Source organism: Bison bison, unplaced genomic scaffold, assembly GCF_000754665.1.
Source record: "Bison bison bison isolate TAMUID 2011002044 unplaced genomic scaffold, Bison_UMD1.0 scf7180017864072, whole genome shotgun sequence".
In the NCBI taxonomy this organism is placed as follows: Eukaryota; Metazoa; Chordata; class Mammalia; order Artiodactyla; family Bovidae; genus Bison; species Bison bison.
In genome coordinates, this window is record NW_011494644.1 from 7,302,102 (window position 1) to 7,317,810 (window position 15,709).

At 46.4% G+C, this 15,709-nt stretch overlaps 1 protein-coding gene across 4 annotated transcripts in view; it reads left to right on the forward strand.

Annotated features, from left to right (window-relative positions):
• Window positions 1-11,314, forward strand: part of TNRC6A (trinucleotide repeat containing 6A) — a 73,354-nt gene extending 62,040 nt beyond the window's left edge. For 3 of the 4 annotated variants that reach the window (XM_010837217.1, XM_010837215.1, XM_010837216.1), the window contains 7 exons: window positions 1,508-1,666; window positions 2,302-2,442; window positions 3,778-3,885; window positions 5,013-5,234; window positions 7,015-7,085; window positions 7,854-7,993; window positions 8,500-11,314. In XM_010837217.1, the coding sequence (XP_010835519.1) occupies window positions 1,508-1,666; window positions 2,302-2,442; window positions 3,778-3,885; window positions 5,013-5,234; window positions 7,015-7,085; window positions 7,854-7,993; window positions 8,500-8,875 (1,217 nt within the window). In that variant the 3' untranslated portion in view covers window positions 8,876-11,314. Of the gene's footprint in view, window positions 1-1,507; window positions 1,667-2,301; window positions 2,443-3,777; window positions 3,886-5,012; window positions 5,235-7,014; window positions 7,086-7,530; window positions 7,659-7,853; window positions 7,994-8,499 lie in introns of all 4 variants that reach the window. The other variant, XR_825051.1, reaches the window with a different exon arrangement.
• Window positions 11,315-15,709: the final 4,395 nt, after the last annotated feature.

A 15,709-nucleotide genomic window follows, 5' to 3' on the forward strand; every position in this document is an offset into this window, starting at 1 on the left:
GAGCTGTGCTGTTGTTTCGAGACTGCCTTTCCTTGGTTTCTGCGTTCCCTCCCTCCCCTAATTGAATCAGCCATTTGGAACTCAGGGAAGGTCTAGGAGGCCAAGATCTTTTTTCTACAACAAGAAATGGGGGACATGGAAAAGCTTTTGTACGCAAGAGAACCCCAGAGGGATCTGTTAGGTTTCGCTTTCTTCACCCTTGCTCCTCCCCGTTCCAGAAATTGAATCTAGAAATTTAAGAGGCATTCTCTTTTTTAAAAAGTTGATTGAGATAATTTACACGGACAAGTCTCCTTTTACAGTGTACACTTCCGTGGCTTTTAGTACGTTCTCAGAGTTGTGTACCCATCACACAACCCGTTGTTGTGCATTTCCCCAGAGAAGCCCCTTTGGTGTCATTCCTCCCACCTGCGTTAGGCGTAAGTGAAAACTAGTATTTTTGTTTTCTATAGATTTGTCTGTGTTGGACCTTTCGTGGAAGTGGAAGCGCGTAGTATCTGGTCTCTTGTGGCTGGCGTTTGTGGCTTAGCGTAATGTTTTCAAGGTTCATCATGTTGCTGCATGCTGTACTTCATCCCTTTTTATAGTTGAATTGGATCACATGTACCACATTTTGTTTATGTACTCATCAGTTGGTGGATATTTGAGCGTCAGAGATACTCTCGATTCCTTCCTTCCTCCAGTCTCCCCATCCAGTCCATCTCTGAATAGTGCCCAGTCTGCTTTCTAGTTTATGCATCTGTTGTGTCTCCTAATGCTCTCCCTGCTTCTGTCCTAGCCTGCCTTCTCTTTTCCACACTACAACAAATGTGACTTCAAAATAAATGGAACTGTATTAGTATGACTTCCCTTCCTAAAACCCTTCGATACAGTGACCTCATTGCCAAGGCCTAGAAAGCCCTGTTTGAGGGCGTTGCCAATTCTGAAGGCTGGAGGGAGCAGACGGCATCAGTCAGTCTGCAGTGGTGGGGCCGGGGCAGCTGGAGCATGCAACACCCCACTTCAGGATCTTTGAATTGCAAGCATTTAAGACAAAATGTTCTTGGGCTCTTCAAGATCAGGGCCCAACTCCTTCATGTTGTTCACTCTCCCATTTACTATTTCCCAGACCAAACGATCTTTCAGTCCCTGAGAAGTGACAAACAGTGTTTATCCTCTAGTCTTTGTGCAGGCCTCACCCACTGGCTGGAATTTTTTCCCTCAAACTCTTCCCATGCCGGCCTTGGCCCTCCTCACCATGCATTCTCTCCTTCTACCCTCTGTCCTCCAGCTTTTCTGTCAATGAATATACTGTCACTGAGGGCCAGGACCCCATCGGAGAGAGGTGACTGAGGTCTGAAGAAAGCGCAGGGCTTTTTTTCCTCCTGACATCTTCACCTAATCTACAGAACACAGTTTGGAACCCACAGATCTAATAAAAGGTTTTCTTACTGTATTTGACAAACTACTAGAAATAAATGTGATGGTATATTTTGCTCACACTTCCCTTCCATTTTCTCTTTTTTAGGTGCTATTTCAAGTGGTTTCAGGCTGGAAGAGTCTCCATTTGTTCCCTATGACTTTATGAACAGCAGTACTTCACCAGCCAGTCCTCCAGGTTCAATAGGAGATGGCTGGCCACGTGCCAAATCGCCTAACGGCTCTAGCAGTGTTAATTGGCCACCAGGTAAATGCTGGCATCTTCTTTTGTGAGAGTTTGTTTCCATTAGGATTTCAGTACCTCTGGACATACAAATGATTTGGCCCCAGTTCTGTTTGATTGGACTGACTTGCACAGAGGGTGGGGGAGAGCACAGAAATGGCGAATGAGAAGTTGAGCGTCGGGTTTGGGCTGCTGAGTGACCTGGCCTGTTAACGGTGCTTGTATGCTGTGAAGGTGGGGTTGATTAGTCCGACACAAAGCATGATAGAAACCTGTGTTCATTGTTCTTCTCCAGATGTCTGGGGACTGACATGACAGCATTTCCATCTATTGAGGAATCACCAGAAATGCACTTACAGCCTGCTTTGTCCAATCCAAGTTGCTGTAGCTTTGTGATTGTAATAAAGCACTTTAAAATACACCTTTAAAAATATATAAACCCAGAGAAATTACTTCAGGCAAAAATTTGCAAGTTACTCATTAATAACAGCTTATATTAGTTGTGATATTAAATCAGGCTGTTAGGGTGTTGGAAAATAATTTGAGAATATTGGGAAATATTTGAGAATTGCATAAACTTTAGGAATAAAACTTCGGGATAGTTAATAGTGGATTTTTAGATGATTAAGCCTGAACTAATTTGAAGTTTTTATTTCCAGAATTTCGCCCTGGTGAACCATGGAAAGGTTATCCAAACATTGACCCTGAAACTGACCCTTACGTCACTCCTGGCAGTGTCATAAACAATCTTTCAATTAATACTGTGCGGGAAGTTGACCACCTCAGGGACAGGAACAGTGGTATGTAGACGGGTACAACCTAGGGTTTCTGAATGGTGCAGGGCTCAAGGTAGACATGAAACTCTGAGCGGCAAGAGTCACTCCAGCATGACACAACCCCTGACATCCAAGGGGCTTCTGACAGTGCTAACAGAACTCTTGATTACTGTAGGTAACTCTTAACCACTTTTTAATTGATGGGGATTTGTTAATCACTTGATAGGGTGAACACGTATATTAACTTAAAGAACCAACAGACATTTGCTTTCTAATAACTATATTAGTATATAACTTTTATAACAAGTTGCCATATTGTAGTTATTAAGAAATGGCTCTTTCCTATGAAAGATGTTGTATTATTATTTGTTTTCACACTCTGGATATTAAAGAACTTTCCTCTGGAGAAGCATTTGGCTTTCTTGGTCTCTCAGAGTGAAAATAAGAGCAATTTAAGGGTCCATGCATCCCGATGCGCTTTGCAGTGGATTATCACATAAAATCCTCCTCCTCCCTTATCACGGGGTTATTTCTCACCATGTACAGGAATGCCACGTGCACACACACAATAGAGGAAAGGTGAGCAGAGTGAAGGAGGACAGATCTTGTAACATACATCCTCAGCGCTGTCCCTTTACACAGTTTTGTAATAAAGAAAATGTCTAACAGTCAACACTTTCTATTAAATACATAGTTTGTTGACAGATGTTTGCCATGTCACAGTGGTGAGATAAGAATCCTTGTCATTCTGAAATAGCTGAATTAGCTGACAGTTGTGTGTGGAACCACCTGGAACCACTGCTTTCACAGGAGAACGTGGGCAGTGAGCGCTCATGGCCTGCAGTTAAAGGATCCAGCAGCAGGAACTATTGCAGAGATTCACAGAATGGTCGGGTCTGGAGCTAAACTAGAGTAGCCATTAAGGGGATTTGCAGTAATAGGAAGAGAGGCTAGGTTCTGGGGCGCAGTGGGGAGGAACAAAGGCCTGGCCCACTGGTGGTGCCGGTGCCAGGGCGCCTTGGGGAGCTGCCCAGCAAGCAGGCATGAGCTCAGAGACAGGCCAGGCCTCAGATGGAGCCTGGTACTGAGAAGCAAGGCGGTGTTGCCTCTTGCCAATCGCACTATTGGGGTATAGTCTCACAGACATGTACGAGGAGACGGGTGGGAGAGGGACCTCTTCTGAGCCAAGGTGGAGGCAAGAAGGAAACTGCCATCTTGGGCACCGTGCCCGAGGCCTGAACATGCCTGTGTCCGTTCTGTGACATACACTTAAGTTGCAGATTCTCTGAATGCTTGTGCGTCTCAAAACGCCTGGTCTCCCGCTCTAGTGAATGGTTCGCTGGGCTCTTCCTTGTGCAGGGTCATCCTCATCCTTGAACACCACGCTGCCTTCAACTAGTGCCTGGTCATCCATTCGTGCCTCCAACTACAGCGCTCCCCTCAGCAGCACAGCACAGAGCACTGCAGGTGGGCCTCGTCCCCGCGCGCCCCATCCGAGCCTGGGCCGGGGCTGTTGTGTTGCCCTCTTATTTTAATCCAGAGTCGTGTTTTCAGGGAGCTGGGGAAGTATATTTCTGAGCTTGGGATGATATTTTTAACACTATTTGCCCCCTTTTAAAATTTGTCGTATCTAGTCGTCATTTATTAAAATAATCAGGTTTCACTGAATAGCCACTCTCATCTGAGATTAAATGTAATTTAGTTCAAAGCAGTAGTTCTCGAGTATCTGTAGTGAAGGACCTTTTTTTTAATGCCCAGTCCTTTGCAGACTGATGACTTTTGTAAAATACAGTAAACCCAAGCTTGAAAGTGCTAGAAAAATGAGTACAGCCTTGGGGGTAGTGTCAGGTTGCTCTCAAAGTTTACAAACGCTCGCTCTAAATTTCTCATACTGTCATAAGCCAGTAATAAACTGGGTTGTGAGCAGTCTTCCATCACACTTTGAGATCTGCTGGCTTAAAGACAAGCTCCTTATGATCAGGTAGGAAAAATAGTTGACGGTGACAGAAGTTAGAAAGTTTTTCTGTTGGCTTCTGCTCCTCCGCCTTTTTTAGCATTCGTTTTACTTAGTTCCCTGTGTTTCTGGCTGTGCACTGGACCCATAGGCAAATTGCTTACCCTCTCTGAACCTCAGTAGAGAGTGTGTGAGGATCAGAAGGAGAAGTACGCCACAAGCCCAGCAGACCAGCACTCGGTACCGAGTGTCCCCCTGTGAATGTCTGCTGTGAGGACTCCCTGAGTCGCGTCTACTTTTCTCATGAGTGAATAATGAAATGCTGAAATCCAGTGGTCTGAGTATCGGTCCTGAGGGACTCATGACTGGTAAGGTGTGGAGTTCCCACTTGCTCTTTGAAGCAGTTCAAAGCAGTGTTTAGTGTGTTGTTGTGTTAGCTGGACTAAGCGTCTCACGGGTCTTAAAACTACGAATGAGACAGACAGTCTGTTTTGAGGCAAGGGAGCAGGTTCCTTTTTAAAGTTCATTTTTGTCTGATCTGCTTTTATTGGGGGAATGGGTACTGTCATTACTTAAATTTTCTCTTTTCTGAAAGCATTTCTCTCCCTTCTCCCCCTCTTTGTTTTTCTCCTTCGAGTAGCCAGAAATAGTGATTCCAAATTGACATGGTCCCCTGGTTCAGTTACAAACACCTCTCTGGCTCATGAGCTGTGGAAGGTCCCTCTGCCACCTAAAAACATCACTGCTCCGTCCCGCCCACCTCCGGGACTGACTGGTCAGAAGCCACCCTTGTCTTCGTGGGATAATTCTCCCCTTCGAGTAGGTGGAGGATGGGGAAATTCTGACGCCAGGTATACCCCAGGTAAGACGACGTGCAAGAAGGTGGTTTCTTGTGGTTCATTCACTGAACAGCAGCAGAACCACCAGACTAGAGGCCTGAGAAGGAGACTGCTGCACTGTCCTCTGTGAAGTAGGGTTAGAAGGTAACGCAGCGCAAGATTCCTGGTTCCTTACTGTCTTCTGCCGTGCTTTGGAGAGTGTTAAATTTTACTTTAAATTTGGCCCACGTTATTTAGGTTTCCCCAGAAACACACACCAGTCAGCAATGAAGTTAATAGAATGGGGACCCCTCCTTTCAGAAGCTGCTCAAGAGCTCATCTCATTCGGTGTAGTAACTTCCTGCACGTGGCGGACTTGTGGTGACACCATGTCACACAGAGAAGTATTGTCTGATAAACCTGGGGTCAGCGGGGACAGCCCATCTGGGCCTTTAAGGGGCCTGTTTTGGGGTGAAAGCTTGGCCTGTATTTAGGATCATCAGAAACTTTATTGATTAAACAGGGACGTTTCAGAGTGAAAGGAGGTGCTGTTAATTAAACATGCAGGCCTAAACCGGACTGTCCTAGGAACCCTGGGACAAATGGTTCCCACCCCCGCTCCTTCTGTAAACGACAAACACGGGACTTGTACTGGGTCACGTCCCCGCCGCCTCCCCCAGCATACACTGCACACACAGCCACAAACACAGCTTGTGGCTCATCTGCTCCCCTGTCCCCAAGTGCACGAAGTTTTCTCATCTCCAGGCTGAAAATTGTAGTGAAACCTCATTAATAATAATTTCCAATCTTTAGACCAGTGATTGGTTGAAAAAAAACTTAAAATATTTCCTTAGAGGAAAGGTTTTAATTATGTGAAAAGAACACTTGAGTCTGTTCCAAGTTACTAAATCCAAATTAGCTTGGTGTAATGTGTGAGCGATTCTTTTAGGTCACAGGCATCTTCTGGGTGCCAGCTCACTGCCTGGAGGTACATGATGAAGGACATCATAAATGTGGCTGAGGACCCCTGACCCTCAGGAGGGTTGATGGCGTCGGGTGGGATCAGGAAGCCTGTGTGAGTCAGCCACGTCAGCAGAGGGGGCCGTGTAGGCCAGGGCGTGGAGACCTGGGAAAACACAGGGTTTCCTGTTGAAGTCGGAGCTTGGCAAGGGTTGGGGGGCGGTGTTCAGGGAGTGCTGAGTGCCTTGAGCTGTGGCATGCAGCCATCTTCTAAAGGGTTTATGAGGCTCTCTTGAACAGCTTTAGACAGGAGTGACTGGATCATGTCTTGAAGCTGCTGGGAGAGGGAGACGATGCCTTGGGGCCGGACAGGAAAGCCAGGTGCAGAGCCCCTGTGGTAGCCCAGGCTAAACAAGGAATGTCTGGACGATTGGCAGACTCTTAAATCCCCTCTAACTTTGTACCCTGTGGGACCTGCATGCAAAGTCATCCAGTAGCTGAGATGATGTGAAGCTAGGCTATTTCCCAAATAGGGAATAGGTTTAGCTTTATAAATGGGAAGAGCCCAAAGACATCTGGCCTGTGGTTCCCTCGCCCACCGTGATGAGCTGGCAGCTCTCTGAGCCCCTCACCCCCAGAGCCCAAGCCATGTGCCCCAGGAATTAGCTGCTGGTCAGAGCTGGAGTGAGGTGGCATCCTGGCCTGTGGAGAAAATACCCCAGGTAGAAACCCAGGTAAGAAGGAAGGACTTGAGCTCAGGTGATCCTTCTGAATCCCTCCAGTGTAACTGGGCTGTGTTGTCCTGAACAGTCATTCAGGCCACAGTCTTAGAAGGCTGACTTGTCCTTTTTCTTCCTTGTTTAGGTTCCAGCTGGGGTGAGAGCAGCTCAGGGAGAATAACAAATTGGCTTGTTCTAAAAAACCTTACACCTCAGGTAAGAACGTCAGGTATCCTGGTTGATGGTTCCTGGTTCCAGGTCCCATGGAAGCAAAGGCTTCCGTGCTGGTGTAAGTCTGAGAGGAGCACTGCGCAGGCCCGCTCAGTGGACTAAACAGATGTCAGGGCTGGCAGAGAATGGTCTGCGGATTCCTCAGGCAGGCTGCTGGTCTGATCCTGCGGTTCTTATGCTGTGAAATGCACAGGAGCCGATCAAAACCAGAGTCCTAAACCTCACCCCGCAGACCCTCATGTAGCAGACCTGGGCTAGGGCCAGGGTCTGCATTTCTGTAAGGGCGTTCAGATTAGTTTAATGCAGGTGGTCCTTGTGCCACATTTTGAGAAACCGTGTCTGCCCGTTTAGATGAGAACATTTTCTTAGTCCCTGGATGACCCCCTCCTCTGGAGGCTGGGTGTTAAGAGCCCACCCCCCTCCTCCCCAGGGAGCAGTGCCTTGATGAATCCTGTCCTCAGGGCAGGGAAGAGAGAAGACCTGAAGCCACAGCAGGGGCAATGGCTAACTAAGGAATTGGGGATCTGGGGAATATCCAGGAGTCTAGAGGCCACAGAGGTATGGCTCTGGGACCAGTGGAGGTGGGGAGGGAGGCGCTGTGCCCCATGGCAGCAGTGAGTCCCAGTGCAGAGTGGCACCAGGAGTGAAGGACCTCGGGCAAGAGAGAGAACCAGAGTCCCAGCCTGGGACCACCTCCCGGACGGTCCTCGCGGTGGTGCGTCTAACTCGCAGCTCCCCGGCTCTGTTTCCTAGATTGATGGCTCAACTCTGCGTACTCTGTGCATGCAGCATGGCCCACTGATAACATTCCACCTGAACCTCCCACATGGAAACGCTTTGGTCCGTTACAGTTCAAAAGAAGAGGTAGTGAAGGCACAAAAGTCTCTGCACATGTAAGTTCCCCATTCTGCGCAGGCGCCTGGAAAATGCCCCTGGGGTCGCATGTTTGGAATCCTCCTGTTAGGGCCCCCTCGGGTGGCTGGAAGCACCTCTGGTGACCCTGTGCACCACCCCTGGGCCGGCATGTGCGGCCCCGCAGTGAGCATCTCAGAACAGCTGCAGCCTCCTGTGTTTTGGCTCCAAGGGCAGCGTTCAGAAGGGAGCACATCACCCCAGATCAAAGTGGCCCTAGAAAGTCCCTTAAATTGCCAGTTAGGAGGCAGGACGTGATCTTGATGCCTCAGCAGAGCTGGGTGGCACGTCTGGGTCTGGAGAGCCCTGGGCACTGTGCCCCACCACGTGTGGCCTCCAGGGCGCACGCGGGCTGGCAGGAGGGACCCTTGCTATGCCCTGCCCTCTCCTTTTCCCCCTCCACGGCGACAGAATGCCCCCCTGACTTTGGCTCAGACCCCTCAGCTGGCCCCCATCTTCACCAGGCCTGCTTGTGTCTCTCCTCCAGGTGTGTACTGGGGAACACTACTATTCTTGCTGAGTTTGCCAGTGAAGAGGAGATCAGTCGTTTCTTTGCACAAAGTCAGTCTCTGACCCCTTCTCCCAGCTGGCAGTCTCTTGGGTCCAGCCAGAGCCGGCTGGGCTCCCTCGACTGTTCCCACTCATTCTCCAGCCGGACCGATCTCAATCACTGGAATGGTGCTGGGCTGTCGGGAACTAACTGTGGAGACCTTCATGGCACTTCCCTCTGGGGGACCCCACATTATTCCACAAGCCTGTGGGGTCCTCCCAGCAGCAGCGACCCCCGGGGAATTAGCAGCCCATCCCCCATTAACGCTTTTCTTTCTGTTGACCACCTGGGTGGGGGTGGAGAGTCCATGTAACAGTGTAGACTAGACTCACGAACTTCGACCTCAAGCCGCAAGAGAAAGGAGCACTAAGTTGGGCTCGCCGCCTGCAGCCAGGGGCCACCTGTGGGAACAGCTATTCTCTGCACATTCTCCACTTTGTTTTCCCTGAAACATATCAGTTTGAATACTTGAATCATGCAGGCCAATATTATAATGTGAAAAGGTATCTATCTATTTACACTCCCAAATAGCGCCATACAAGCTACACCGTATAGAATGAGCTCACTTGTGTATATTCATCATGTTTAGCCTTTGAGTTCTTCCCCCCTTCCTCCCCCTCCCCCCATTCATTCTTTTTCTCTTCTTTTTGCAAACACGTTTTTTGGGCTGATAATGTATGAGCTTTTAACTTTGCACTGAAGGGTGTTCTCCCCGTCTACTCGGCAGCACGGGGAGGGCAGCTGTTCCAGTGTAAACGTTTACTCAAGGATGTTCTTAAGGTGTGCGCTCTCTACTATGCCTTGATGTTTGCCTACCTTATTGTGGTATCGTGGAGTTTAAAAGATCAAGTTATGATACTGACTTAGGACTATAAATGAAAGTATTGCACCAGTTTTCTCATGTTATAAAACTAAAGAATTTCACTCTGCAGTTTGAAAAACTGTGGCCACAGCTGTGACTTGCAGCCCACCTGCCACCCAGGACGGGCCCTGCACTTTGAATAGGCTTTCCATTTTGTTTTGAAGGTTCCCACGTTGAGCCTTCTTGTTTACAGATTTTTTTGTTTGTTTTTTGAGAAAAAAAAAATGTTTACTCTTCCATCATTTAAAAAAAAATTAAAAGACAAAAAAAAAAAAATGGAGGATGATTTAAAAGATGCTTTCTATCTCTGGGAAAAAGGAGCAGCATTTGGCCATGTTCTTTTGTTTTTCTATTCCTGTCCTAAATCAAAGAGCATGGTTCTCAGGAAAACCAGTTCCCCAGTTTAAAAAAACAAAAAAATTAAAAAAAAAAAAAAACTCCTTGTAGTTTCTTATAGGAAAAGAGAAAAACCCCAACTTTTAGCACTGATACTACATATTGCTCTGTTTAAGAATTTTCTCTGCCAAAAAAAAAAAAAGAAAAAAAAAATGCTTAAAGCTGGAGTTTGAGATTCTGCTTTCAGATGCTATCTTTTTATTAGTGAGTGATGATGGTTTGCTAATAATCAATAGGTAATAATTTTTTGTAATCCCATCAAGTGGCTCTCTCTGTTTCTGCTCTCTCGTGACTGTGTTAATGTTTAACTGTTGTACCTTAAAGCCGAAATCAGTAACTATGCATACTGTAACCAAGATATTGGGCTTACAGAATTGTTCGTTGTATAAAGAAAATTTTAAATGTTGTTGCAAACTAACGAGTTATACACCATTTTTAAAATTTCTTTCTCCCCACCCCCCCTTTTTTTGCCCACAAATGGTATTATAATGCTTGCTTAGTCAAAGAAGAGAGACTAAACAAGGGTAAAAATTTTAACAGTACAGAATTTGCCATCATTTCATTGCCTTGATTCTAACTGTTTGTGTCCTAAGATGCAAAAGAAGTCAGTGGCTTTTAACTGTTTACAAATAGAATGTGATTGTAAAATGTACAGTTTGGTTGTGTTTGAATTATGAACTTTCTTCAGATATAATAAACCATGACTTTTTGGCTGCTCAACATTAACTGTCTCTTTTTTGTGAATTTATTTGTACGCTCTTTTTTATAACGAAAGTTTCAAAGTTGCTATGTATGAGGGTTCTCATAGAGCAACCTAGTAAAAAAAAAATCTAAGCGAATATTTGAACGTTTTATCCGAACTCATTCACAATTTCACCCTGAAATAATGTGAGAACAATGGGAAACTGTCGCTTGCTCCTTCCTGCCCTCTCTCAGCATCTTTGGGATCTTGTTGCTCAAAACTCTCCTGTGACTTCATCTTCCCCACCATTTGTGCCCATCTCAAGCCTCAGCAAGAGACCATTTGGAACATGAAGCTTAATGACTTGACAGTGTTCTTAGTGTTAACTCTCATACCTCTGTTACAAAATGAGAAATGCCACAGCCTGGACTGGCCTTTTTCTCCCCCCTTCACGGCCCTCGCTCCTCACCGCAGGAGCTGCGGGGGCAGAACCTGTGTATGTATTTCAGCGTATGACTTCAGATCATGCTCCAACTTGCCAGGTGTAAGCTAATGTTGTTGGACACCTTAATATAAGCAAATGTTGTTCAATGCATTCAATGTATATTGACTTCCATACTGGTTTTTCCAAAAACCAAAGGTAGCTTTGAAAAACCACGTCTGGAAATGTTTGGAACGTTAAGCTGATTGACCTTTTGGGGCTTTGAGTAGTATATAATTGACTTCATAACTGCGTTAATTGTATTGTTAAAGTGTTTGGGAGTTTTTTGCGCTTGTTATGTGGAAATAAAGTGTTTGATTTAAAAAATTAAGAAGTGGTTTGGTGTTTGCCTGGTCTTTAACAGTTCTAGTCCCTAAACAACTGTGTTCCTCCTAAACCTTCCTTAATCTCTTTCAACTGCCCACGCCTTAGGCTAGATGATTAGTCTGACCTTGACATTCCCCTGGCTCAGTGACCTTGAGTCACTAACAGCCTCTTAGAGTTGATCTAAAGCTTTTAACACATCCAGCCATGTGTTTCCAAATATAGCTCCCAGGAGCTACACAGCTCCTCCCTTGGATGTGTCCTGGGCTCTAGACATCCTGAGCTGCTCCCTGAGGGCCTGCCCAACACTGCCTTCTCCTCAAAGACAGTAATCCGCTGGGGTCAGCTTGCCTGGACTGGCAGCCAAAATCCGGACTCTCTCCTGTACCAAACTGAATCTGTTTTGGGTGCAGTTGAAAAGGACAACTTAATTGCTTTGCCAGGCAAAGGGAAACCCAGAGGGCTGATCACCCTCAAGATTGTGTGTCCCAACCCGGAGCGGGTAGTGAGGAGTTTACTATAGAAGGTTCAAAGAGGGTGTGATCAGCTCATGAACATTCTTCTGAGGTTGGTGATGAGACAGTTGGGAGTCAGCACCATCAACTTTCTGATTCCAACCAGTCTAGGGTCTGTCTACCTGTTTGGGGGCAGCATACTGTTAACTTTTCCCACCTGAGCTGCCAAACAGCTCAAAAGTCATCTGTGTATCCTCTGAGAGGAAACCAGGACCCTGTCCCTAAGGCTGCAGTATTGTCTCTTGACTACTCCTCCATTATCTCTGCATCCTCCGCCTTCCCTGATTAACAACCGTTTGGAACCCAGGGAACATTGTAGAGGCTGAATGAAGCCTATTTCCTACAAACAAGAAATAGGAGATACAGAAAGGCTTTTGTGCCCAGGAGCCCCACTAGGTCTTCCTGCTCAGTTTCACCATATCACAGAACCACCTGAATTTTCAGACTTCATAGTTTTAAAAATCAACTCCTTATGTCAGTTTTTTGACAAAAGATGGTGATGTCATGACTCTGAAAAATCAGTGCCACTGGTCTTAAGTAAGCTATCCAAAAAACAAACCAAAAAATAGATTCAGTTCTGGGTGGAGACAACCTATCAAAGCTCAGGGGGAGGTGTGAAGTCTTTGCAGAGGAGTTAAGGGCACAGCATCACAGAGGACCCACACTTTATAAATGTTTATATTTTTATTTGGCTGCACTGGGTCTTAGTTGCAGCCACATACGAACTTTTAGCTGAGACATGTGGGATCTAGTTCTCCAACCAGGGTTTGAACTGGGGCCCCCTCCTTTGGGAGCTCGGAGTATTAGCCACTTGACCACCAGGGAAGTCCCTATTTCTTTTTTTAAATTTTATGTTATTTATTTTTGACTGCACTGGGTCTTTGTGGCCGTGCAGGGGCTTTCTCTAGCTGCACCGAGGGGGACTTATCATTGCGGCACCTTCTTTTGCTTAGGGTTGTGGGCTCTAGAGCATGCGGTCAATGCATAGGCTTAGTTGCCTGCAGCATGTGGAATCTCCCAGACCAGGGATCTAACCCCGGCCTCCAGCATTGGCAGGCAGATTCTTATCCAGTGGACCACCAGGGAAAGTCCTGTTTATTTTTTTTTAATTTTTTGGCTGTGCCACACAGCAGGCAGGATCTTCGTAGCCGGAATTGAACACACGCTCCCCTTCAGTGGAAGCAGCCTCATAACCACTGGACAGCCAGGGAAGTCCCTTTTTGAAAAAATGTTTTTGCTTTTTTATTTCTTGGAATACCCACACTTTAGAAATTGCTCCTCGGGAATGTCTGCGGTGTGTACAGGCGGTCAAGGATAACTCCCAGCCTCGTCCACTGGGTCCCGCCCTGAGGCTTTGACTCAGCATTCCCTTTCTCCACTGAAAAGTGCTACCATGACCACTGACGGCCTAGGCAGCTGGAATAAAACCCATGTCCTTGAGGTGGCATTTGAGGAGAGCGAGCCCTTAAGGGCGGTGAAGCAACAGCCAGGCGTGTGACAAGATCAATTCCTGCAGGCCGGGAGGGCATCAGTGTGAGCCAGGGGGACAACACAGGAGACCAGCAGAAAGGAAGGTGGGGATAGCGCTTGCTGCACTGTGGCTGCCTGCTAGCATCACGCAGGAGCTAGAAGGAAGTCCCCATGCTCCAGCCCCACTGCAGACACGTTTTAAAACCTTGATGGGACCCTGGCCCTCGGCAGTAGACGTGCAGAGTCCTAACCACTAGACCACCAGGGAATTCCCTTCTATATTATTTATTTTATAACTGTATGTGAATCTACAACTATCCGAAGAAAAATTTCCATCTGAAATGTAAATTAAGGTCTTACTAAAGGAGTGATCGTCAAATCATTCTCTTGATGGAGCAGATATTTTTAACACTGCTTTTGGACAAATGCCCCAGAGTTCCTGATTTCTGTCCTTCGGAAAAGTACTAGAGGTAAAACTGATTCTTCGGCTGTTTTAGAGGATCTTTTTAAAAACTCTGTTCCTTTTTTTTTTTTTCTGGCCTCATTGTGCAGCTTGCAGGATCTCTGTCAGGGATTGAACCTGGGCCACAGTAGTGACAGCCTGAGAACTCCCCAAATGAATGCCTGCCTCGTTGGATTTTGGCAAAGGGGTAAATAATAAATTGACAACAAAAAGTTTAAAAAAAATTATAATGTTAACTCTATAGCCATCCTAAGGCCCTCCTGGGACTTCTTGGCTGTGCTGGGTGTGCTGGGTCAGCATCCCAGGCAGGTTCCAGTGCTCAGCAAAGGCCCCAGGGTGCCCCCAGGGTTAAGATGCGTACCACATGCTCAGTCACTTGAGTAATGTCCAATTCTCTTTGACCCTATGGAGCATAACCCGCCAGCTCCTCTGTCCATGGGACTCTCCAGGCAAGAATACTGGAGTGGGTTGCCATGCTCTCCTCCAGGGATCTAAGGAGCCCCTCAAGTGTGCACCAGAGACTTGAAGCCTTTGTTTGCACTTCCTAGAGTCACTATTTTAGTTTTGTTTCTGTTTTAATATTTTTCCTATAGAAACACAGATAAGTGATGACAAAGAGATTTTTAAGGAATACAGTTAAGGCCTATAGGCCCTTATTACATAAGCATCAGAAGTCCCATTCTTGGAGGGGACAGGGCTAAACCTATGGCTGATTCATGTTGATGTTTGGTAGAAACCAACACAATACTGTAAAGCAATTATCCTTCGATTAAAAATAAATTAGAAAAAATGTCCCATTCTTCAGGAATTTAGTTTTCAAGTATTTCATTATTTTGAATTTTTCGTTCAATAACATTGTCTGGTTTTACTGGGCTAGTTATTATCATCCCCCTGCTAGATATAACAAGTAACCCTGGTTTGCTAAGGTTGCCTTGTAAATACACACATTCAGGTTTTACTTTTTTTTTTTTTTTGGAATCAGGCCATTTTTACTGAGGGGCTTCCAGGGAGAGTCGAAAGGCTGGGAGCACAATGAGATTCAAGTCCTTCTCCCAGCCAGGATCTCTCCAGATTCACGGTCCCTGAGAAGCAAGATTTACTTTTTAAATGACTCACATTTAAAGACAACCTTAGGGACTTCCCTGGTGGTCTGGTGGTTACGAATCTGCCTTCTAATGCAGGAGACAAGTTATTCAATCCCTAGTCTGGGAATAAAGATCCCACATGCCGTGGGGCAACTAAGCCTGGGTGCCACTGCTGAGCCTGCCCACACTGGAGCCTGTGCTCCGCAACGGCGAAGACCCGATGCAGCCAAATTTTTTTAAAAATTTAATAATTTAAAAAATAATAAATATGATGAAAGTGAAAATGTTAGTCGCTCAGTCATGTCTGACTCTTTGCGACCCCACAAACAGTAGCTCCTCTGTCTACAGAATTCTCCAGGCCAGAATACTGGAGTGGGTAGCCAGTCCCTTCTCCAGGGAATCTTCCTAACCCAGGGATCAAACCCAGGTCTCTCGCATTGCAGGCAGATTCTTTACCATTTGAGCCACCAGGGAAGTCCCAGAAATATGATGGCACTCCCCTTATTAAAAAATAAAGACAATCTTAGTTATATACATAGCAGTTCAGGTGAAGGGCACAAATGGGACATCCTGAGTGCCTAAGGACGAGGCAACAGGTCCAAGGGAGAGCTCTTCCCACCCGCACACCTGTGCCCTTGGGAGTAACAATTTGGACGTCCTTGGCTGTTCAGTGGTTAGTACTCTGAACTCCACTGTAGGCGGCGCTGATTCCATCCCTGGTGGGAAACTTAAGATCCTACATGCCTGGAGGTGTGGCAAAAAAAAAAAAAAAGAGAGTAGATAAATAAGCTGTTATTGGTCTGTTACAGCCTTTGAAATGACACCACTCTGGGCTGAAATCCTCATCACACCATCTGCTAGCTCAGTCC